We start from the raw sequence: 23,059 nt of genomic DNA on the forward strand, positions 1-23,059 counted from the left end.
GGGTAGTTTAGTCATAGTTATTTTGGGTTTTGGGGTTCTATGTTATTTACTTTCTTTTATGTCTTTATTTGTTAAGTTGTAATAGGTAAGGGCTTAGGGGTAATTTCATAATAAATCCCTAACCAACTTACCTAATATTGATCTGTCTTTTATTATTAATAGAACCCAGGTCCCGTGATAGGAAATACTATACCTATCGCAGGCTGCCGTCTCTTCTCTCTCGGCAGTGTGCTTCTCCTTCTCTTTTCTCTTCTTATTCTTCTCTTCTTCTCCATTCTTCTGCTGATTAGATAGTTTCTGATTTGTAACACCCTTTTTATACAACTTTGCTACTGCCCCCAAATTGTTCTTTCTTCTTTGGTTACTTGACCCACATTATGGATTTGCCCCCTCCTTGCTACTTAAGTTGTGTTGTTTTCGATTGGGCCCATCAGCGATCCACCACGGGTTTCCGGAACCCTGGATTGCATCAAGGATAGTCTTAGGAATTCATAGGGCTAGTGATAAAATAGGAACAATTTATAAAAGGTGTATAATAGATAGTATCAATAATTAAGGGGTACAATTGTTATTATGGAACAAGAACTCGCCGAAATCAAGGTAAAAACTTGGTTTTTTGGATTACCGAGACGAGATGCCTAGCGAAATAGAAATAAGTCATTATCTCTATTGAGATCTCGTTTCAACATCACCTATCCCCATATAAAAGTGAACAGAACTCGATCAAGACAGTCGAGATCATCTCGGTGGTTTCGGTGAGTATTTCTCTGGTTTGCCAAATTTTACTCAAAAGTTCATCTTTCTTCTCAATTTTTGACGGAAAATCACTGCATAACTTCAACAAAAGCGTGGAAACGTTGATCTACATCAAGAATCTTGTGATTTGAAGATTTGCACATTCCAAGTCCAAGTTAACATTTTTCCCTAAATCTCCTTTTTTCCAAAAAAATATGTTCAAACCTCCAAAACCTTGGTGGTTATGTTTCAATTTAATATATGTAACACAACTTTGCCCGATCTATGACTTGATGGAGTCCGATTTATTTCCTGTTATTATTTTTTTTTTTTAAATGTATTTCTTGCAAAAAACAAATTGAAAAAAATCATAGTTCGAGAACTTGCGAGATCTCGCTGAGTTTCTCGGTTTTTGGAAAAGCCGAGACGAGACTGCCTACGAGTCTCAAAAGTGCAATATCTCGGCGAGATCTCGAATCTCGGTTCGATCTCGGTTTCGACCCATTATTTTAACCCACCAACCACTTAAATACCTTACCTAATTGAACAAAACTCGACATATCTCGGCAAGATCTCGGTGAGATCTCGGGTCCAGATCTCGGGTTGACCCAAAGTTGAGGCTTCGAGTTGAAAAAAAAAAAATGCACCAACTCGGCGAGATCTCGACTCGTCTCGGTTTTTCCAAGAGTCGAGTTGGTACCGAGAACCGAGTTTTAGTACCTTGAAAAAATAGGGTCAATAGTGATTGTTTGGAAGTGATATTTATGTATATGTTGGACACCATTGGATGCTCTACGGCCTCACCGAGTCACTTTTTTCTTCACCCATAAATTATATTATTTTATTTCATTGGATCCTTTTCCTCATTCGAGAATCTCCTCCCTTCTTCCACTTCGTTCCGAAGAGTAACTTGGACCAATTCAGTCACGTTTTCATGTTCTAGTAGTTCAGTCTCCTTCCCCCCGAGGGAAAGCCCTTTCTAGATGGAGTAGTTCATATGGGTTCGATGTACTTTTATCTTCAACCAATGGCCCAACATTCAATGAGGGTCGAAGCATATGGTTGCCGGGCTGGTTAAATGCTATTGATGAGAATAGTAATTCATTATTCTTAACAATAGGTCCTGGAGACTTTTTATCTCGATAAAATGTTGAGAGATTGGTTTATGGATTCGCTTTCTTAGTCAATTAGTAAAGCCCTTGAAAATATCCAATTTGTGAATTATGGAATTCTATAAAAATTTTCAAAAAATATCAAATATTAAGGAAAAATACCTGTTTTTGTTGGAAAATTTATTTACAACATATGTACTATATGTCAAATTAAAATGGTGTCAAATGCATCATTTCATTATAATGTTTTGTACTTTAAGGTATAATTATTTTTAATAGAAATTCTAAATTTTATTTTTTTATTAAGAAATAATTACTAGAGTTGGGGGATAAATATGATTTATCTATTTGATTGTTTTAGTAGATTAACATTATGTTTAATAGTTACTAATACATTACTTTAAGTCTTTAATACATTACTTTTTTGATGTAACAGTGTAAAAAGTAAGAGATTTGCTACACAAGGTTGACCATGATGAGAGAGCATGGAAACATGGAAACCCAATGTCGGCAAATAAAAAGAAATCCAAGTGTTGATATTGTGGGAAGTTGCTTAATTCTGGAGAGGCCACTAGATTGAAGTAGCATTTGGTTGGTGGGTATAAGGATGTGGCCAAATGCACACAAGTTCCTTATGAGGTGCAGCAGGCCATATCAAGGCACTTAAGAGGAGGACGATTAAAGAAGGTTGAAAGGGAACGGCAACAGCGAGAGTTTGATGAGGCAGTGTTAAAGATATTAATAGTAGAGGTCGATGCAGATGACTCTGATAGTGATTATCAGCCTCCTGGGGATTTCCAGTCAGAGGCCAAGTTAAGATAGTACCAGCAAACTTTGGCAACCAGTCGACAATCTTTCTATTTTAAAAATATAAGGTCATATGAGCAAACAGGAGGAGTTGGTGTATCTGGCTCAACTGCAACAAAACCAATGCAAGGAAGTGAGAGAAGAAAAAAGTATAGACATGGAGAGGGGGAGATTCCTCCTCCTTTTAGGAGAGCACAGAGTGTGAGGGAACCAAGTGACCATTTCAAATATCTAGGGTCTATCATACACAAAGAAGGTGTCATAGATGATGATGTTTCTTAATGAATTAAAGTGGGATGGATGAAGTGGAGAGGTGCGACTGGAGTATTGTGTGACCGACGCATTCCTTTGAAGCTTAAAGGAAAGTTCTACAAGACTGTTGTCCGACCTGCTATGATGTATGGGGCGGAATGTTGGGCAGTTAAGAAATGTCATATAGCGAAGCACTGTGTTGCAAAGATGAGGATGTTGAGATGAATGTGCGGCAAAACTAGGATGGATAAAGTGAGGAATGAACGTATTAGAGCTGATGTGCGAGCTGCCCCTATCAGCGACAAGCTCCGAGAATGTCGTTTGAGGTGGTTTGGCCATGTGCAACGGAGGCCTAGGGACGCCCCAGTACGGAGAAGTAATCTGATACCGATTGAAGAAGCTAAAAGAGCTAGGGGCAGGCCCAAAATGACCTTAGGTGAGATTGTGAAGAATGACATGCATAATCTGGGCCTTGTGCCAAGTATAACCTTAGATAGAGCCTTTTGGAGGGCAAGGATCCGTGTTATCGACACCATGTAGCTGAGATTTTCCTAATTCCCTGGGCTATCCTCTTTCCTCTTACTTTTATTTTTCATTTTCATTGCTTACTTTTCTTATCCCATTTATTCTTCTTACCTTGGATTCCTCTTACTTTGTTTTTGAATGGATCCATGTAGCCGACCCCATTTAGTTGGGATAAGGCTGAGTTGTTGTTGTTGTTGTTGTTGTTGTTGTTGTTGTACAGAGTGTGAGGGAACCCCCACGGTATCCACCCTGACCATGAGCACCTTCCTCAGATTGATGTATTTTACACTTTTACATTTCTAGAATGGCTTGGAATCAGAGGTATATGTTAAGATTGATGTATTTTACACTTTTACATTTCTAATGCTTTTTTAAGTTGTTTCACATTAATTGTATGCTTTGATTGCTTTCTATTACTAAATTATGTGTAGAATAGGGCCTATTAGTACGTTGTAGCCTACCAAACTAGGGTCCAAAGTCAAACTCCTATTTGGACTTTGAATTTGAACAATCTGATAGTGTCATTGTGTTTAAATGGCTCAAAATAGGCTGTATACCAAGTTTAATGACCAAACTAGGTCAAAAATCCAACAAAACCATCAACTGAGTTCAAAAAAAATGCACCAACTTGCCGAGATCTCAGCCCAACTCGGTTTTTTGAGTGGGAGAAATCAGTACCAAAACCAAGTTCTCAAACCTAAATAAATTTCGTTCATAAGAGGAAATCAGTAGTGACCCTTTCAATATCGATGGATGAAGCTATCTCACTAGGGCTCTATTTAGTTTGAATTTTGAGGAGATAGCTATTCCACAGTCCTGAAAAGATCAACCACTAGCTGTTCGATTAGGAAACCCAAAATCAATTAAAGATTTTCTGAAACTTAACCTGGCGGTAGAAGAGAATAGACCTGAATTTTGATTCGAAACTCTATATTTCAACCGGTTTTCAAGTTAGGGTTCTACAGGGAGGTTCGCCCAGAAGTAGCGACTCCACCGTTTTGGTTTCAATCCAATCCGTAAAGGCTCCAATGATCTCTAAGAAGTTTTCTCAATTCCATTAGTATCTCTAACAGCAAGGAGATAGGACAGAACATGAACAGTAGTAAGAATGGAATAGGGAGATTTGGTGTAAGACAAAACATGAAGAAAAAGAAGTCAAAACACTGTTCACATGGACAATGTCACAGACTGACAGACCCATATTGCCTTGGTGAGAATGCTACTAGAAGATCCTGTGGGGCCCAAGACCAGTTCGTGTGAAGACTTTTTAGAAGGATCAATTTTGTCTATGCGTAGGGATTTAGAAGTTTAGTTTAGTTTCTAATTTCAGATTTAGAAAGTAGACTTAAGTTTCTATTTTTAATTAGACTTGGTTTCTATTTTCAGAAGTTGCTATTTCTTTTAGAAGTTACTATTTCTTAAGTTTCTAATTTTGTAAGCTGACCTATTCCATTACATAGGCAGCCCCTCTTGTAATAGAGACAGAATTAATGATGAAAATTGAGGCATTCTAGCACTCGATTATTGGAGTAAAACCCCTGTTCAACAGCAGGGATAGCTGTGGGTGAGAGACCAAGGCTCAGAGAACCATTCCCCTACCCCCATTCTCTTCTCTATCTTCTCCTCCATTGCAATCGATCCCCTGTTGTGTTGCTGCTACCCTGTGATCAATACTAGCGCTGTGAAGATACAATCCAAGGCTGTGCTGCTACTGCCTCCTCCATTCAAGTGAAGACTGCTGCTGCTCCTGGACTTGAGTTCCAGCTGCAACTTCAAGGCTGCATATCTCCACCTTCATCTGATGTAGATCGAAGCCCGAAGAAGAAAATAGCAAAAATAAAATTTTGGAGAAGTTACTGTTCCAAATTTTATTTTTGCTATTTTCTTCTTCAGGCTTCGATCTACATCATCATCCATCGAATCTGCTGGGTTTTTTAGCATAGAACCACACCATCAACCACTCCATTCAATCCCCACTTCTACCCCATTCCAGTGGCTAGAATTCTCCATTTTCACAAACCTTCTATTTTCATTCCCTCTTCATAACTTCACTTCTGTCCATCAAAATTACACCAAACTTGCTGCAGATCACCTACTCCACAAGGCCTCCACTCGATCCTCATTGGAGCCCAAACAAAGTGCTGGTTTGTGAGAGCCCTTAACCTTCTATTTTGGTGTTGCTGCCATATCTTCCAATACAATCATCAGAATCAAGTGAGACTTTCAGCAGTGCTTCTAAACTGGTGATCACCTAACTTGCTGCAGATCACCTACTCCACAAGGCCTCCACTCGATCCTCATTGGAGCCCAAACAAAGTGCTGGTTTGTGAGAGCCCTTAACCTTCTATTTTGGTGTTGCTGCCATATCTTCCAATACAATCATCAGAATCAAGTGAGACTTTCAGCAGTGCTTCTACTCCATACAAGCACCAATCGACCTAAGGTTGATCCCTTTCCAATGGCTGGTTTGGTTCTTATTTACTAAGTTACTAATTCTGATTTTGTTTCTAATTTGATGTTCTGCTGCAACCTATCATCGATCCTACTGCAGAGTGGTTTCCAGCTGAACCCCATCTAAATTAAGATTGTACCTGAGATGCAAGGAGGATAGGATGAGAGAAAATAGTAGAAGGAAGAAAGAACAGAGCAGTCAAGCACTTCCAAAACCGTAAGAGGTAAACTCAAACTCCAATTCCTTTTAAACCAAATCTAATTTTTATCATAGATTGCATGCCTCTATATAAAGAGGAAAAGACTCCTAAGCAAAAAAGATCTACTAAAAACAATTCTTCTCAACTAAGAAAGTCAATCAAATCTCCTACTGTCTACTTCCCGAAAAAAGAACAATTACAAAATAACCCTAAGTAAGAAAAACACCGATCATGCAACTGCATCACCATTCTAGAAGTCTAGAGAAGCAGAGGATGACCATTCACTACTCTTCTCAAACCCTACGATGGCTCTATGAGAAGATTCAGAGCTCCGATGCCGTCACGAACCAATTCAAGTCTCTAATGTCTAGATGACCTTCACTGCGAATATATGAGTGGTGATCCCATAGGAGTTGAAGCCGAAAACAAATGAGATGAAAGCCATGATGTGTACAAACTGGCAAAAACTGCTATTTCAAAGCCTATGTCCCAACCCAGTCATGGACTGGTGATCATATTAATGCTAAGGAGTTTTTGTTCTGGTTAATCCTCTGATACAAACCTATTTCTTCAGTCCTTAGGGCTTTCTCTAAATTGTCCTTAAGGGTGCAGTAATCTTCCTTCTTTGATTTAGGATTTTATATGAACTTGTCCCTTTTGGGTGCAAACTTTTTATTCCTGCCCCATAACATTTGTTTTCCATCTCCTTTCTAGCCATTGTCTTGCACAAGCTGATATCAGGAGATCAGTAGGAGAGGCAGCAGACTGGCACATCCAGTCAAATACTCAAATCAGGAGAGGGATCAGAGGAGATCAATCCAAGCCTGGCTCCCAATCCTTAAAATGCGCACCTTGACCTTCCACTCCAACTCTGAATTAGTTCAGTGGAGTTGCATGCAATCTGAATCAATTCTGTGGTGGCTTTTTTTTCCATCATTGCTGCAAAATACCAATAAGGTAGTCAACTTGACAACCATTCCTCCCACAATCTGAAACTACCCTTTTTCCACAACCACTATCACATATCAACAGCGATTATAGTGATGCCACTTCCAGTAGGTTAATTTAGAAGGTACAGAAAACTCCCCAGCATCGGTGATAAGCATTCTTATAACAAGAGATAATAAGCTATTTCAGAGATTAAACATAACATGATCATTTTTTGTCCACATTGAAGATGAACATCATCACCAAACACAATCCAATCAAAAATTGATTTTTTATTGGCATAAGAAATACAGATTGCAGAGATTAATCAGATTATACATAATCACAAGAATACTACAAGCCTCACCAGTAGGCAGAAATGGGAAAAATAAATAAATAAAACAGCTACACACCTCCATCAACTCTTTAATCTTTGAATTTGCCTCAAACTTTGTCTTCATCATCTCCTCCTGAAGATATTACGACATGGAATTTACACTATCAACACCATCATCTGGCATATTAAAATACAAAATCCAATAAAATGATAGTTATACACCTCAGCGATTTGAAGAGCATGTTCAGTTTTGCGAATCCTGATCTTTTGTTCATCATTAATCTTCTGGAGCTGCAGAAGGAACATTAGATGTGGGCATCAGGGAAACATTTTCAACTCCACAAAACATCCTTCAATCATGTCAATAGAATTTATGATTGACAACCATTCTCTTCACCCAAAATGATTAAAGCCCTGTCATTGTCACTAGTCATAAAAACTGTGGAAGAATATCTAAGTCGATAAACATCAAAATTAGCACAAAGAGAAAAACTAGATGAAACCGAAATTTTTAGTTTCCTATTCAATAATCATGGTGCAGTACTGCATTAAGTTGGACTAGCACATAGAGAGTCGGAATGGAGTATAAAATGATGGTGGCAGCTGGACCTCAAATATGATAAATTATTAAAGACCGTACTGCCAATCAAGCAGTTCAAATTACTTACATTTTCTAGCTTCATATTTAGTACATCAATTTTCTTTTCAGCTTGACTTCCTTGTGCTGCCAGGGCTTCTTTATTCCTTTTCTGCACTTCTAGTTCTCTTTTAAGTTTCTCAACCTGAATGAAAGAATATATAATCAAAGTAATCAAAACAATTCACTGATAGTTTCTAGAATATTATTCCTGCCATAACTGACCTGCTTCACAAGTTCACCAGCCCGAGCATGTACTTTTCCCATCTGCTCCTCAGCATCTAAAGTACCTTTTTTCTAGTATTTAAGAAAACCAATTTCTGTTATAATGAAATTTGAAACCCGAAATGTCTACCCAACAGTTGTCAAGAGAACCTTCAAAATCAAGCAATGAATAAATATTTTTCATGCGTAGACATTAAGTATAGAATCATTATCAAAACATAGAACGCATGAACTAAGTGACCATTATCCAACCCAAACAGTAAAAGAAGACATTTATTGCTAAAATTGAGACTGAATGACCACCCATTTCAAAGACCCCCCCCCCAAAGAAAAAATCTGTGAAGTATATTTGATTAAAAGTATAAAATCTCACCTGAAGCAAATCTATCTTACTTTGTAAAGATACAGTACTATCTGACTTCTCCTGAACAGTCTTCTCCATCTGAGCAATGCTCTCATCCTTGCTCTTCAACTCTCGGGTTTTCTCTTCGATGTTAGATTCTTCAAAATAGATAGGATAAAAGAGACCATCATTATCATTCGATCATCATTATCATTCGATCATCATCGGTAGGCAGAAGAAGATAACTTACCAATATGACAGACTGAAATCTGTAACCCAGAATAACTAAATATACTCAAACCAATTCACAGGAAAGACAAGGATCAAGATTTCCTAGAGTACCAAAATATATCATGAATCTCTTATGTTTGAAATAGAGTTTAATCTTTGGTTGGGAGATGAAGCATAACCCAAGATGGGGGAATAAAGAAGACTAAACTATTTTCATTTTCTTTAAAACATAGCTTTGCATCCACGAATAAAGTTTACACAAAAAAGCTACAGCCTAAGGCTAGTTACAGATAACCCAATCCTATTCCACTAACAAAATCTAAGTCACATCCCAATTACTAAACTTTCCATAGAGCTCCATTAGGCGAGATGTACAGTGTTGTTTCAAATTTTCTATTACAATTTTTTCTCCCTTCTTTAAAAAATTCTGAACTCAAATAAACCAACGCACCCCCCCCCCCTCTTCTTATGAATGAACCTCAATGCCAGTTTCAAGTAAATGTTTCTTCTTTCAAACAAAAGACATATATGTCTAGCTTAGAATATCCCTTGCCTTTTCAAAGAACACAGTTCTTTAAAACCAAAGAAAAAGAACGGGAAAAAGACAGGGAAAAGAAATCTATCCAATGTAAAACATTTGCTTTGACCTATATTAAGATCCTAGTCCTTTCAAAGAAAACAAAGCTAATTCTCTGAATCTTGCTACACAGAAAAAGGGAGAAAATGCTAAAATGCAACAAAAAAAAATTTCACACTATTTTTCTCTTTTCGGTATTCCTAAAGTTTCAAATTCCATCAGCACTCCAAACTTAAATAACCAACGCAAGAGACTGTTGTAAGCTATATCCTACAATAACTAATCTACCCAAGAACAACCCAAGGGAGAGAGAAGGATCACGATCTCCCTAAATTGAAAAAAAATATAACAAATCTCTTATTTGAAGTTGGCAGATGATGCATATGCCGAGAGAAGGGTGCGGAAAGCAAAGAAAAAATAAACTATTTTTTGTCCTCTTTAAAATACAGCTTGTATCCATCAAGTGAAACAGCTACGGGCCCTAAGGTTAGCTGCAGATAACCCAATTTTCTTCCAGCAACAAAGTCCAACACTTACAGACAGCCCCAATTATTAAACTTCCCATAGAGCTCCTTCTAACAAGAAATACAGCTTTTTTATTTTTCTTTCGGTTCTTCTTTCACCATCATCTTATCCCTTATTTATACAATGCTGAACTCAAATGAACCAAAAATGCCCCATATCCTTTTTTAACTGTTTTCGAGAGACCTTTTTGGTTTAAACAAAAGGACTATTTCTTGATTGGAATATGTATTGGCTTTTCAAAGAAAATAGTACTTAGAAAAGGGGTTGGGAGGACAATAAAAAATAACTATCAGTTGGGAAGCATAGATGATTTTGCCCTAAAGTAAGAAAGATCATAGTCATCATAGGAAAAATAAAGCGAAGTCCCTGAGTAAGATAGATCATAGTCATCATAGGAAAAATAAAGCGACGTCCCTGAATCTTCCTCCAAAGAGAGGTGAAATTATTAAAACGCAACAAAAGAAGTCCATAAAACTCTCTCTTTCTCGGTTGCACAAATATTTCAAATTCCATCAACATTCCGAGCTTAAATACCCAAAATGAAAACCAACAACTTCCAAGCAAACGACAAACCATTTCCAATTCAAAGGGAAAAAAAAAAAACAAAAAAACAAAACTTCGAACACTTGAAAGACGAGATTAAAAACAGATAAACGGGAAAATCGAGGAATGAGAGTGAAACAAGGGCATGAAGTTACCCAGAACGGAGATCTTCGACTTTAGATGCTCCAATTCCATCTTTAGAGACGAATCGGAGACCTTGGGTGTGATATTCTCATCGTGAACCCCTGCATCGGCCGTGGTTTTCGTGAAAATGAGAGCTAAGAAGATCGATAAAACGAGGAACTTCAAAGGAGCCATGACGAGTCAACAGAAATCTTTGTAGGGATTTTGAGTTTTGCTTCGTTTCAATTGATCTCTTCAAGTGTTTGAAAATCTGAAAGATGAAGAAAACCGACACCAAGAGAATAGAGAGAAAGGGGAAATTTTGATTTTTTTTCAAGTTCTCGTCATTTTCTTGGTGGTGTTCTGGATTTCGGACACTACAGACACGTGTTGGTTAATAAAGAGAAGTGATTGTACGCTGTAAAGCCCCACGTTAACAAGTAAGGTTGTCAAAGATTCTACATAAAAAAAAAGGGGTAACTTACACATAATGTAAAATGCCAATTTTATCCTCTTCTAAGATCATAAACCAATAATCTATTCAAACCCCCTCTAGCATTGCCTTCTTCGTTAAAACTGAAGTTGCAGAAGTCGTTGGACCTATAACTCCACCACACAGGTATGCCCTTCTCCACTTGCCATTATCTATGTCTTTTCTTCCTCATCTCAACTACTCATTTCTTCTCCCTCTCTTTCCTCTCGTATTGTTTTTTCCTGCTCACGCCTATCCCTTATCGCTATTAACCCTAAAAGAACGGTGAAAAAATCCACCGGAACCAGTTGAACCCTAAACAAAACCCAAGACGCAACAGCAGCGGCAAAAATTCAAACATTTGAACATTGAGGAATAGACAATGCATTTAAGCCAGGAAAACAACGAAATTCAATGAGGTTTAACCCTACCTGTCTCAGATTCCGGGATTTAATGCTCATAAATTCTAAAGTTATGTTGGAATTCTAGCAGACGCGCTCACGATCAAAGAATGGATCTGCAGCGATAGAAATTAGAACCTTCCAGTTACAGGAGCTGCTGAAGGTCTCTCAATTCCCTTTTATTTACCAAAAAATCCAAATTATTTACACACAACAAGAAGAAGAAGGAGAAGAACAAGAACACAGTAATGCAATCAAAATTCAATTTTTCCATTAGAACCAGAAGAACCCTAAAATGCATATGCATCTTCCTTCTTTTTTTTTTTAGTACTAGAAATGGTTTTCTTCCATTACTTCAATACTGAAATAAGAGAAAATGGCCAACAAAAATTGCTGCATTTTGGTTGTAAAATCATATATGCTCTAAGTAAACGTCAAAATTCCAGAAAACAAAAGAACTCCTCAAACTTAAACAAGGTACCTAAAGTACCTCACCCACTCATAAGAAAATGAAATTAAAGTATAAAGAGTACTAGCAAAAAAGGTAAGCACAAAATCTGACACCACCTCTTCGTCATTTCTTCTTCCCAGTTTTGGTAACATCTCCAGCCTTAGTCGTCTTAGTACCACCTCTTCGTCATTTCTTCGTCCTTTCTTTCATTTGCTTTCTTGACTTCTCCACCTTGGTATCAAGTCCATTCCTGATGAACCTATACTTGGGCTCGTACTTCTTGGCACTGTCTAAAGAATTGTAGATCAAACTGAAACCAGTGGACTTGCCACCACCAAAATGGGTTCCAAACTTGAAAACAAAAATTGAGTTCGGATCTTTCACCCCATACATCCTTGAGAGCTTCTCCTTTAGTTCCACCTTCGAAACATTCAGTCTTCCGGGATGAATAACATCAATAACGAACTGTTTCCTGGCGAGAAGCTTGTTGGTCATAAATTTCCTTGGAATTCGCCATCTTTGCTTCCAAAAGACTAACGCTCCTGTTGTTGTTGCTATAGTCGTAGTCATGCCACTGCTGCTCCGAGAAGAGATGAAAGCAATGAAGCTCAAGAGCGGAAGGATATGCATCTTCCTTCAAGTAGCAGAGGAAAGAGTGCCAGAACCCTAAACCCTCTTTTTGATTCAAGTAACAGGAGTGTGAAGTTAGGAATGCCCTATGGGCAAAATGGTAAGCTCACACCCCATTAGGGGTATATTAGTCATTTGAAGGTAAACTTAACCAACACCGTAACACCTAACTAACGGAATGGGGCTGACTGTAACAACTAACCTAAACTCAGGGGGTACGGCTATATAATTTAGAAACACAGGGGGTTGCTCTGTATTTAGGACAACCTCAGGGGGTTGTAGTGTAATTTACCCTAAAAAAAAAGACATCAGAGTTAAACAAGTTTTGGATGAGTAGTAGTAGGGCTAACGCCCATATAACCTTAAAAGAACCCTTAAACGCAACACCTAAATCTAAACATTTGGCGCTAGTTTTTTGTTATGAAATGAAATGTGTTAAAACATAATTTTAAGGTTAACATCCATACAATCCGAAGATAATTATGTTGTCCAAGCATGATGAGCCAAATTGTGGGCTGGCTGAATCAAATGTCTTGGTTGTTTAATAATAACTACAGACTGAAAATATTCAACAATAGTCATAATATCAAAAAGCAAATAGTAAAGTTCCCACGGCCAGTTGTGAGCATCTGGAAAAGTACATTTGACGCTAGTGGAATGATATATTAACCGTTAAACATTTTTTTTTGTAAGAACCATTAACATATAAAACTTCTATTTTATTAGTTACCCTGGTTTTTACCTACTGATTATGGGCCCAAGTAATCGATGAATGTATTCAAGTAAAGCATCCGACAACTTTCCTTACTCTTTCTCCCGAAAGTTGTTTCTTCTTCTTGATTGGCCAATTCATTCTTGTAGTGTCCTGTAAGTGGCTCTCTTAATTCTTCCTGTAATGATCTGTTGTCACCATTTTCCACGTTTTGTTCAATGTTCATATTTGTGTAATGTCTCAGTTGATTAGTTTGCTGAAGTCTAATGTCCACCGATTATTTTGGGGGGGTAGGGGGAACCTAATAGAATGTAGTAGAGAACATTTATCAGGATTCTCACTGGCATCGGCAGAGATGAAGAGCTCTCAAGTGCAGGTATTCCCCATTGTTGTTCTATTTCTCTCTATCTCATCTTTTAATGATCCTTCTTTGTTTCTCTCTTTCCCTATCTTTTTCTGTTTCATGTTCCTGCATATGGTTACATATTGCGAGATCATCCATTTGTTGTATTAAAATGGGCTTGAATGAATTAGAGGATACATACAATGAATTAATTGATCAAAAAATTATGTGTTGGATCCAAATGAGATTGGGTCTAGTGATGTATTAAATAATGAGATAGATAATGACAATACATTGAATGAAGAAGAAAATGATGGTCATGATGGTAATAGTAGAATAGAAGATGAAGACCCTAATAATTCTGTAAGTGATGGGAGTCATGATAACAACATATATTCTAAGAATGATTTAGTTGATGAGGTTAATGAGAAAGAAGTCGTGACTTTTAGCATAGATGGGGATGACAACCTGCCACAAGTGAGAAGTTTTGTTAATGACTTGGAACCTACTGTTGGTATGGTATTTCAAAATGAGGATGAGGCATATCACCATTGTAACAACTATGCCAAGGAGATGGATTTTTCAGTCTGAAATACATGGTGGATTGCTCAAAGGTAGATAAACATGTAGTATCAAGATACTATGTATGTTCAAAACAAGGCAAGAAAAGAAATGACAAACAGAAACCATTGGATTACCATCCTCGTGTAACAAAAAAAACTAACTGTCGGGCTTTAATGAAGATCAAGTGTAGTAATGGAGTGTGGGCGTTGGATATTTTTGAAAAGGAGCACAATCATCCATGGTAGACAAGAATGAGTCATTTAGACTTAGGTTGCACAAAAAAGTGGCAGAGGTACAGTTGAGCTTATACAATGACTGCATGTGGGACACCAGCCCAATTAATGACAGTTGTTAAAGATTTTATTGGTGGACAATAGTATAATGGTATAAATGATGATTTTTGTATGAATCTATTGAGGGCTAAGTGAAAGAATTACATAGGGGTTGATTGTCGACAAGCAATCAACTACTTGGACAATCAACGAAGAGCAATAATTTACAGGGATTTTTTGGGTGGATAGTCATGCATAAGAACAATATAAGATTTTTGGTGATGTAGTAGTGTTTGACACAATTTACAAAAAAAAAATATATAAGTTCTCATTTGCTCCTTTTACTGGTGTTAATCACCATATGCAGTGTACGTTATTTAGTTGTGACCTAATATTAGATGAAACGAAAGAATATTTTATGTTAAAATCGTGTCCAAAACTTTGTTTAAAACCCGGTCTGATTTGAACTTTGTGTGTAGAATCGACAATGGTGTACGCTAGAGACTTGCGGGTTATGATACTCAAACCATCACACAAGATTGTCGGCCATAAAACGGGGGAAGTCATCAAGGAAAGGTTCATTGACAGAGACAAGGGAAGTTTGTCGACAACGGAGTATTCATGGCATACCCTCCGCAAGCGGACTAAGGCACGTACCTATTTCCTCCACCACTTTGGGATAACTGGTGGTAAGTCACTAACCATGACTGTTCAACTTATCATGCATAGTAGTTAGTGCATCCAAAGCCTTTAAATTATTTTAACGAGGTACGTGTACATGTACGAGAGTGTCGGAGAAGACCCCGGGTCAGTCGAGGCACAAGACAGTACTTGGGAGGCAAGAACAGAGTTGTGCGGTTGATGGGTAGAGCCATGCGCATGATGGAAGTCCATCAACCGCATGATCAGTTGCACGTATTGTCATGCCCAGAAATGGGTTTCTACTGGTCAACTAGGGGTTTAAGGTGTTTTGAGCTAGGATTTTAAATGAGTGAACTAAACAGGCCCTAGTGGGCATGCTTGAAAGCCTAACCTATAGATGCATGCTTTTCTTAGCCATTTCACAATTCCTAGGAGAGAGAAAACATGGGAGAGAGCTGAAGGAGAAAGAAGAAGAAGGAGGGGGGAAGAAAGGGGGAGACCCTTGTTGTCTAACTCTCTCACTCACACTCTCTCCTTCCCCTCTTGAAGCCCGAGCAAGGAAGGAAGCTGAGAAGAAGGAGAAGGAAGGGAAGGAGAGAAAGGAAAAGGAAAGGGAGAAGGAGGGGAAGACTTAGATAGGGCTCACCTAGCCTTGGCCTATGCCCTACTTGGTAAGTGCACCCATTTCTCCTTCTCTTTTCATTTAGTTAACCTAGGGTTTGTGAGTCAAATTAAGGTTTGGAGACCATGGCCTTAAGGCCTTGTATGTGTGATGTTTAATGCTTCAAATGAAGCCTCCACGCATAATTTAGTACCCTCTCCTACCCTATTTAAGACCCAACCAACCTTAGATACTCGGAGGGTTTACGTTTGGGGTTTTGGGGTTTCAACATCAATGTGAGTATTAGACCTTATGTAGGGAAGGACCCTTGGAGTGTCGACACTCCCCATAGGTGTAGAAAGGTCCCCCAACACCTTCCCTCGGCTTACACAAGTCCCACAATGGCTGAACCCGAGCCCTAACCAAAAATACAACATCTGGGGAAGTGCAGTTGATGGGTGCAGCTGATCAAGCCATCAGCCGCATGAATTCAAGAAGCCACTGCTTCCATCAACCGCATGAAGCAAAGTGGTTGTTGTCCAAGGGTTTTTGAGGGGGAATTTTTGTGGAATGTTTATAGGACTTTATGGCAATTAAACACCATCTAATGTAGGGTTAAATAAGCACAATTAGAGTGAACTAAACTTCCGATGAGATTATTCGCTACGCGGGGTCCAAGTTCAGAATTTACAAACCAACCCAAGAAGACTAGATGTGTGTAGGGCTGTAAATGGATAACCGAAAATTCGAATTCGATCCGCATCCGTATCCGTTTAGGGGCGTCCGTATTCGTTTAGAGATATCCGTAAAAAATCCGAATACTCCGATAGAAATCCGAATCCGAATACTTAATTAGAAAAAATTAAGTAAATAACGATCTTTGGGGTTTTTGAAGATTCAACAGGAAAAGAGAATCATGATCTAAAACTATGGATTAAAAGTGAATTGTATCCACTAGGGGGAGGAAGGTTCAAGTTACACAAGGTAGAGGTGTAAACGGATGGCCGAAAATCTGAATTCGATCCGCATCCAAATCCATCCGAATCCATTTAGAGGTATCCGTATTCGACCAGGAAATATCTGAATCCGATTACATCCGACCCGAATCCGATCCGTTTACAGGCCTAGATGTATGGGTTGAGTACTTGAAATTAGTTTTCGAAATGTTTTAAAGGCATGGACTATGTGTGTGTGCACCCCATGCCATTTTAATGATGCATGTATATTGATAAATTCACAATATATGCTAGTATAGGAATGTTATGAGTTGATACATGTAAGTTGCTAGATTGTGAAATTGATTCCTATTATGAATGTGTTGTTTATTTAGGACGTGTTTGGTTCGGCGAACCAACTGGTGGTTGCATTGATATTGGTGAGGAACCAATTGGTGGTGCACCAATGGATCCGTTGTCTTGACAGATTAACTATTTGGTTACCCCGAGTCTGTTAGTTGAATCTTCCTGAAAAACTGTTTGGTTACCCTGAGTCTGTCAGTTGGATTCTACTTGGATTTATATGAAAAACTGTTTGGTTTCCCTGATTCTATCAGTTGGATTCAGATTGAATCTGTGTGAAAAACTGTTTGGTTCATATAGATCTATCAACACATTGGTTACTCTATCGCTAGAAAATGAAACAATTATGAAGAAATTTGCATGCAACTAATGTTTAAACTTGAATTAAAATGGCAGTTAATAGAGTTCATATCCATAACTGTCATTGTCATCCATTACATGAATAAAATATAAGTAAAAAGAATCCTATAATATAAGAAATGGTGGATTCGAACCACCATACCCTCGGAACATGCTCATGTTCCAAGTGCTCTACCAATTTGAGCTAAAGACCCTTCAAGTAGATATTGGAATTTACAAAAACATGAAACCATCAAGGCTTATTGTTGGTGAGGTGTAAAGAAGCCATCAAGGCTTGGAAATCTGAAAGTGACAACAATTTCAATATTTCTGTTTCACAAACATTCTCTCCTTGACTTCCTCAAATGGATCCTATCACAATCAATTCCTTCTCATAGATCCTTCCCACATATCATCAAAGACCCAGAAATAGGAAGAATCCTAGAACAAAAATAAATATAGCTAACCAACTTCTAAATAAGGCAGCTTATGGATTTAGCAAATAGCCAAGGCAGCAGATTGTGAGCTTGAGGCTTGAAGGATCTAAATCACTACATTCATGAAGGATGTAAGCACAGATTCGACATGTCTTTAATGCATATTGGGCTTAATTTGGGCATGTCATCTGTTCATGTAACCTACAGAAAGGGGTTTTCTTCCTTTTCTTGAATCACAGAATCAGAGAACTGCTCCAAGACTTCATGTCTTTAATGCATATTGGGCTTAATACAAAAGTTCATTGGGGTAATCAAGTTAGTCATCAACAAGGTGAGCTCTTATCCATAATGAAGAATGATGCTACACAGCAGGATCAATTCCTGCCCAAGGTTGTACACCCCCCCCCCCCCCAAACAAAAAAAAAAACTAAATTACAATTGAGGAACACAATTAGGACAGGTTAATAGCAAATGCAAGCCCAACAGTAGAAGCAATCAACACCTAATCATAACCAGCCGACTAGAAGCAATCTCCCATATACACATCATACTGTCAGCCACAAGCCACAAAGGATGATCACAACACAGTTTAGAGTGGTTTTTATTCTTTCCCATTCTCACCAAAAGGCTGTTGCTTCAAGGTATGGGAACTAAAATAAATGTGTGAGAAAGAGAGAAGGAAATTTACCAAACAATGCCAACTAAAATAAATGTGTGCCAAACCACTGCTACTAGACTGATTCATCACGCCATGAACAGAGCACCATATGCTCAAACCCAGAAATCAAAGTAGCAATGGAACATGTAACAGAACAGAAAACAATCTTTTAACAGTGACAAAATCATATTAGAGATCACTGTAGATAGTAGGATGCACAGAACTGATAGATGAAAGAGAAAACAGAAACAAAAGAAAAAGATATGTTAGAGCCTCTCACCCCAACTTTGCTAGCTTCAACCGGCACCACCAGTACTATTCAAGATAGTGCAATCTAAAGAGGCCTGTAACAGGGTCAAACACTCCAAACACTAACAAAAAACAACTATAAACTCAGCCAACATTAGAAGTTTGGCATGAAGCTTTCAGCTACTATCTGCAATGATCCCTCATGCTAAGAAAACCAAAAAAAACCAAAACAACTTAAATTTCTGCCCATTTAAACTTCTAAACCATAGCAGCTACAACATACCATAAAATAACATCATAACATAAGGATAAGAAAGAAATCATGTGCTTAATCAATTTGAAAAGCCCATCACCTAGACTATACACTCAATAAAGACTAGCAGTGCATATATTTCAAGTTAATTAGCATATGATATAACTAGTAACTATACACTTCATGGATTCCTTGTACAAGTCCACTAAATAAACACCCAGAGTGCATATTTTGTTTTTCCAATCTACCATTGGGTGGCATCTTTATTTCTAGTATCCCCATTAAGGATGATTCTTACCATACTTAATGGGGGCGGGGAAAGGAAGAAAGAGAATCCAGGAAGGAAATCAGTATTGCAAGGGGGGGGGGGGGGGGAAGTGAAGAAAGTGGAGAATAAGAAGCAGAAGAAGAAGAAGGGGGGGGGGAAGAGAAGAGTGCACACAAGCACAAAGTCACCAATTCATTCTTTCATTGTTCCATTCTTCAATTCTGTCCTTTACATGGCTGTTTGCAGCCTTTTAATACAATGAAAATAAGAGGGGTTTTGATTTCTAACCAGAAAATAGAGTACCGCATCATCATTATGGAGGAAGTTGATTGCAGAGAATCAGACCACAGATTGGTCCCAAAAATTGGATCCAGTGTAGGTTTTGGTAGGTGTAATCAGACCTAAAATATGGCTTCCATCGAGTTGTCTGATAAAAAAGTAATTTCAAATCTCATAAACTCTAGAATTATTCTAGTTGTTGGTTGATAAAAAAATTATTTCAGATCTCATAAACTCTAGAATTGTCAACCGTGGACTTCATAAACTTGGGTATTGATCTCTAAAAATCATAGTCTTCATAACCAACAGTGTATAGAAGCAAGCACAGTCAAAATTATAATTTCTAACCTCAAATATTTCTTTCCAGAAGAAGCAAGCACAGTCAAAATTATAATTTCTTATGCAGCCTAGTAAAAATACTATGCCTACAACACCATAATTTCTTATGCAGACTAGAAATTATAATTTCTAACCTCATTGTTCTGTTTACACAGAATTCATATGTTGTGCTCAAATGAGCAATAAGAATAGAATACAGCAAACGATAGTCAAGCATAAAATACAGAGAGAGAGAGAGAGAGATAACAAATATGCCATACCTGTGTTAATCGCAGATGCTCCTTCCACTGGAGATGTTCAAAACGATCCTAAAACCTGAAATGGAGAAAAACTGATTAGCAATCGGTACATTCTAAATATTCCTAAAAAACCCTAACTATATAATGCAATGATAGATAAGGAGAGAGAGTCATAACGCGCATTGTGGACTTGCAGAGCTCTTCGATGGCCTTCGCTTCCTTGGAGAAGAAAAACACGACAATGAGGCGTCCCAAGAACTCGATTTGATTTATTCGTGGATTCATCTCTGAAAATGGTATTTATACCAGGGTTATTCTAAAAAAACCCAATATTGATACACATTTACATTGAAAGTGTGAATCCGTCAGTCACCTTGAATCTGAATCAGTGCAGCGTCGAGTAGAACCAAACAGTTTCTCAAAGCGAGATTCGTGAACCAACTGATTCAGCACCGTTTGGTTTATGCAACCAAACACGTCCTTAAGTGCTTCGAGACCATGAATTATGAATTGAATAGAGTGTGATGTGAATGTGTTGGGATCTAGGAGCCGAAGGTATTGTCGGGCCCGTGATCGTCATGTTGATTATTATAATTCATGCATGATTAGGTTAGGTATGGAAATGGGATACGGTGTGGCCGATGGGAATCCTGGTACCGTATCGTCCGTACTTTTGCTGTATTTTTATTAATACATTAGTGATATTGTGGCACTAGGTTGGAAACGGGGTTGTGGTGTGGCCGAGGTGGATTCCAGTACCACAATCGTCGTACTACTATGATGTGTGTGTATATTCTAAGGGATACGGGGCATGGTGTGGCCGATGGGGATGCTGGTACTATGGCCTCGGCCCTTGGTATACATATACGCATACCTTCATTTTGTATATAAATGTATTCTGGTTAGGATACGAAGTACCCTGTACTACGACCCCTTATCCACAGGTGGTTACGTGTTGGGCAGCCCATAAGGATAGGTCTAATGTGACTTTCAGAATACCCTTTCTGCGGTACGATGTGATTGTTGCTGGAGGCGGACCGAGTTCAGTGTCTGATGCGTGATTTCGAATGCCAAGATGGGGCTATGGGCTTGCTGGGGGACCCAGGGCGTATTCGGGGACCGACAGGCTTCAGTTCGCAACTCGGGTTTGACATCACCGAGTGTCCAACGGCGATTCCAGGACCGATGATGCTACCTAAGGTGTTGCAGTAGTACTTATCCTCAAGCTTAGTATGCATATTAGGTGGAATAATAAAATGAATGCATTCATACATGATGTGTATTGTGCAATCATATAATATTGTGTATGCTTGCATGACTTGATCGCTCAACGGGCTTAGTGAAGCTCATCCCTCGAGGGTCTCTCTTTTTAGATTGTGATACAGGTACGCTAGAGCTGGTGGGCTCAGAGTATGTTGATCCTCCAATGGATGGGACCGATGACTGGTAGACTCCCGAGGTAGAGGGAGGTGATCCTAATGGTGGTTACGATACTAGTGCCCTCGAGGCACAATGATTTCTTGGGCATGTTGTCCATATTATTTTTGATATGTTGATTGATAGCTTTTGGGTACATTATCCATCAATATATTTAACACTATTCTTTTGATGTAATAATTAAACTTGTAATTATTACATATGTTTTGGATCAAATATGGTGTAACTTTGATAACTTACCAATTACTGTATATGATACCACTTAGTTTTTGTGCCTTGATTTTTGTTATATTCTATCTTTCGCAAGCTATGATCTTTATTTGATTTGACTGTGAGGATTATACAATGCACTTGTGATCCTGGTTGTTGAGTCGGGTGTTTGAATACACCCTGAGTCACACCACTCGGGTTACAAGGAGTGGGTCGTGACATTTTATACGGCTATTCAAGAGGCTTCAAGCTATGAAAATCCACCCAAAGTCAATCTTAACTGATGAAGACCCAGGGATAGTGAGAGGAATTAGGCATATTTTTTCCATTGACTGTCCATCGACTTTGTGGATGGCATTTGGAGAACACAAGGGCAACCACATGAGACTATTGTATAAGAAATTTTTGGACTTGAGGGTAGTATATAGTAGTTCTATTAATGATTCTAAAACACCCCTTGAGTTTGAAGAGAGATGGGATAGCATGATACACAGATTTAATTTACAGGATCATAAGTGACTTAAGAAGCAATTCAGAATACGTCAACATTGAGTGCTTTGTTACTATCATAACACATTTTTTGCTGGTATGAGTATGACACAAAGAGGAGGTTCAATGAATAAACATTTTAAGGGTTTCTTCATATCATAAACCCCTCTAAATGAATTTGTTACTCGATATGAAGAGGTTATCAAGAAAAAACGAAAAAAGAAACTAAGGTAGATGTTACCTGTATCTTTTCAAACCCTTCTTTTGCTACAGGTCACAATTCGAGCATCAAGCCACTGATTTTCAAGGTTTTCTCTGAAGAGTAGTATACATGTTTTGGCCTTAAGGCCATTTGATGCGAGAATGAAATTATAGATAAGAGATACAAGGTTTGTAAAAGGGATGGGGATCGAGAGATTGATGTGCAATATGTGTTGGACAATCAAGAGATTAAAATCACTATTTGTGGATGCAACTTGTTCAATCATAAAAGGATACTTTACAGGCACATACTTAGGAATTACGTGATAACTGACAGATCCTAGATTCCCACGAGGTATAGTATGCCTAGATGGACCAAAGTTGCCGATATGTTAATATATGGTCTGGATCTGGTGAAGGGTCATCTCAGGGACAGCCCCAGCAACCCATGTGGATTCTATATGACATTGCCAACCGATTATCAATAGAAGGATCTTTTTCCAAAGATAAGTATAAGGTTACTCTTAAAGTATTGAATGATGGTCTAGAGTAAGTGTTGAGATTGAAACCAATTGTTAGCAATTTTATTATTAATTTGGGTCCTTCAACTCTAGTTGGGTAACACATACCTGATCCGATACAAACCTCTTTAACATGAGACAGACTAAACATAGCCCGCCCGAAGTTAGCCACTGAAAATTTCAATAACAGAAAGACTTACCTTT

The 23,059-nt window shown here is 38.2% G+C and overlaps 1 protein-coding gene and 1 long non-coding RNA gene across 7 annotated transcripts in view; one reads left to right on the forward strand and one right to left on the reverse strand.

Annotated features, from left to right (window-relative positions):
• Positions 1-17,501, reverse strand: part of LOC122658706 — a 39,492-nt gene extending 21,991 nt beyond the window's left edge. For 2 of the 6 annotated variants that reach the window (XM_043853788.1, XM_043853785.1), the window contains exons 1-6: positions 10,583-10,836; positions 8,582-8,709; positions 8,209-8,280; positions 8,015-8,128; positions 7,569-7,637; positions 7,423-7,479 (exon numbers count right to left, since the gene is read on the reverse strand). In XM_043853788.1, coding sequence (XP_043709723.1) covers positions 7,423-7,479; positions 7,569-7,637; positions 8,015-8,128; positions 8,209-8,280; positions 8,582-8,709; positions 10,583-10,745 — 603 coding nt within the window. In that variant the 5' untranslated portion in view covers positions 10,746-10,836. Of the gene's footprint in view, positions 1-7,422; positions 7,480-7,568; positions 7,638-8,014; positions 8,129-8,208; positions 8,281-8,581; positions 8,710-10,582; positions 10,841-17,488 lie in introns of those variants that run through there. The other 4 variants (XM_043853786.1, XM_043853787.1, XM_043853789.1 and 1 more) reach the window with 4 other exon arrangements.
• On the forward strand, positions 1,585-21,783 carry LOC122658709. The gene is made up of 5 exons (XR_006332481.1): positions 1,585-1,677; positions 2,423-2,428; positions 11,559-11,567; positions 21,701-21,705; positions 21,771-21,783. It is a non-coding gene; the product is annotated as an uncharacterized LOC122658709 (long non-coding RNA).
• Positions 21,784-23,059: the final 1,276 nt, after the last annotated feature.

The sequence above is a fragment of the Telopea speciosissima genome, chromosome 4 (assembly GCF_018873765.1).
Source record: "Telopea speciosissima isolate NSW1024214 ecotype Mountain lineage chromosome 4, Tspe_v1, whole genome shotgun sequence".
NCBI classification, from domain to species: domain Eukaryota; kingdom Viridiplantae; phylum Streptophyta; class Magnoliopsida; order Proteales; family Proteaceae; genus Telopea; species Telopea speciosissima.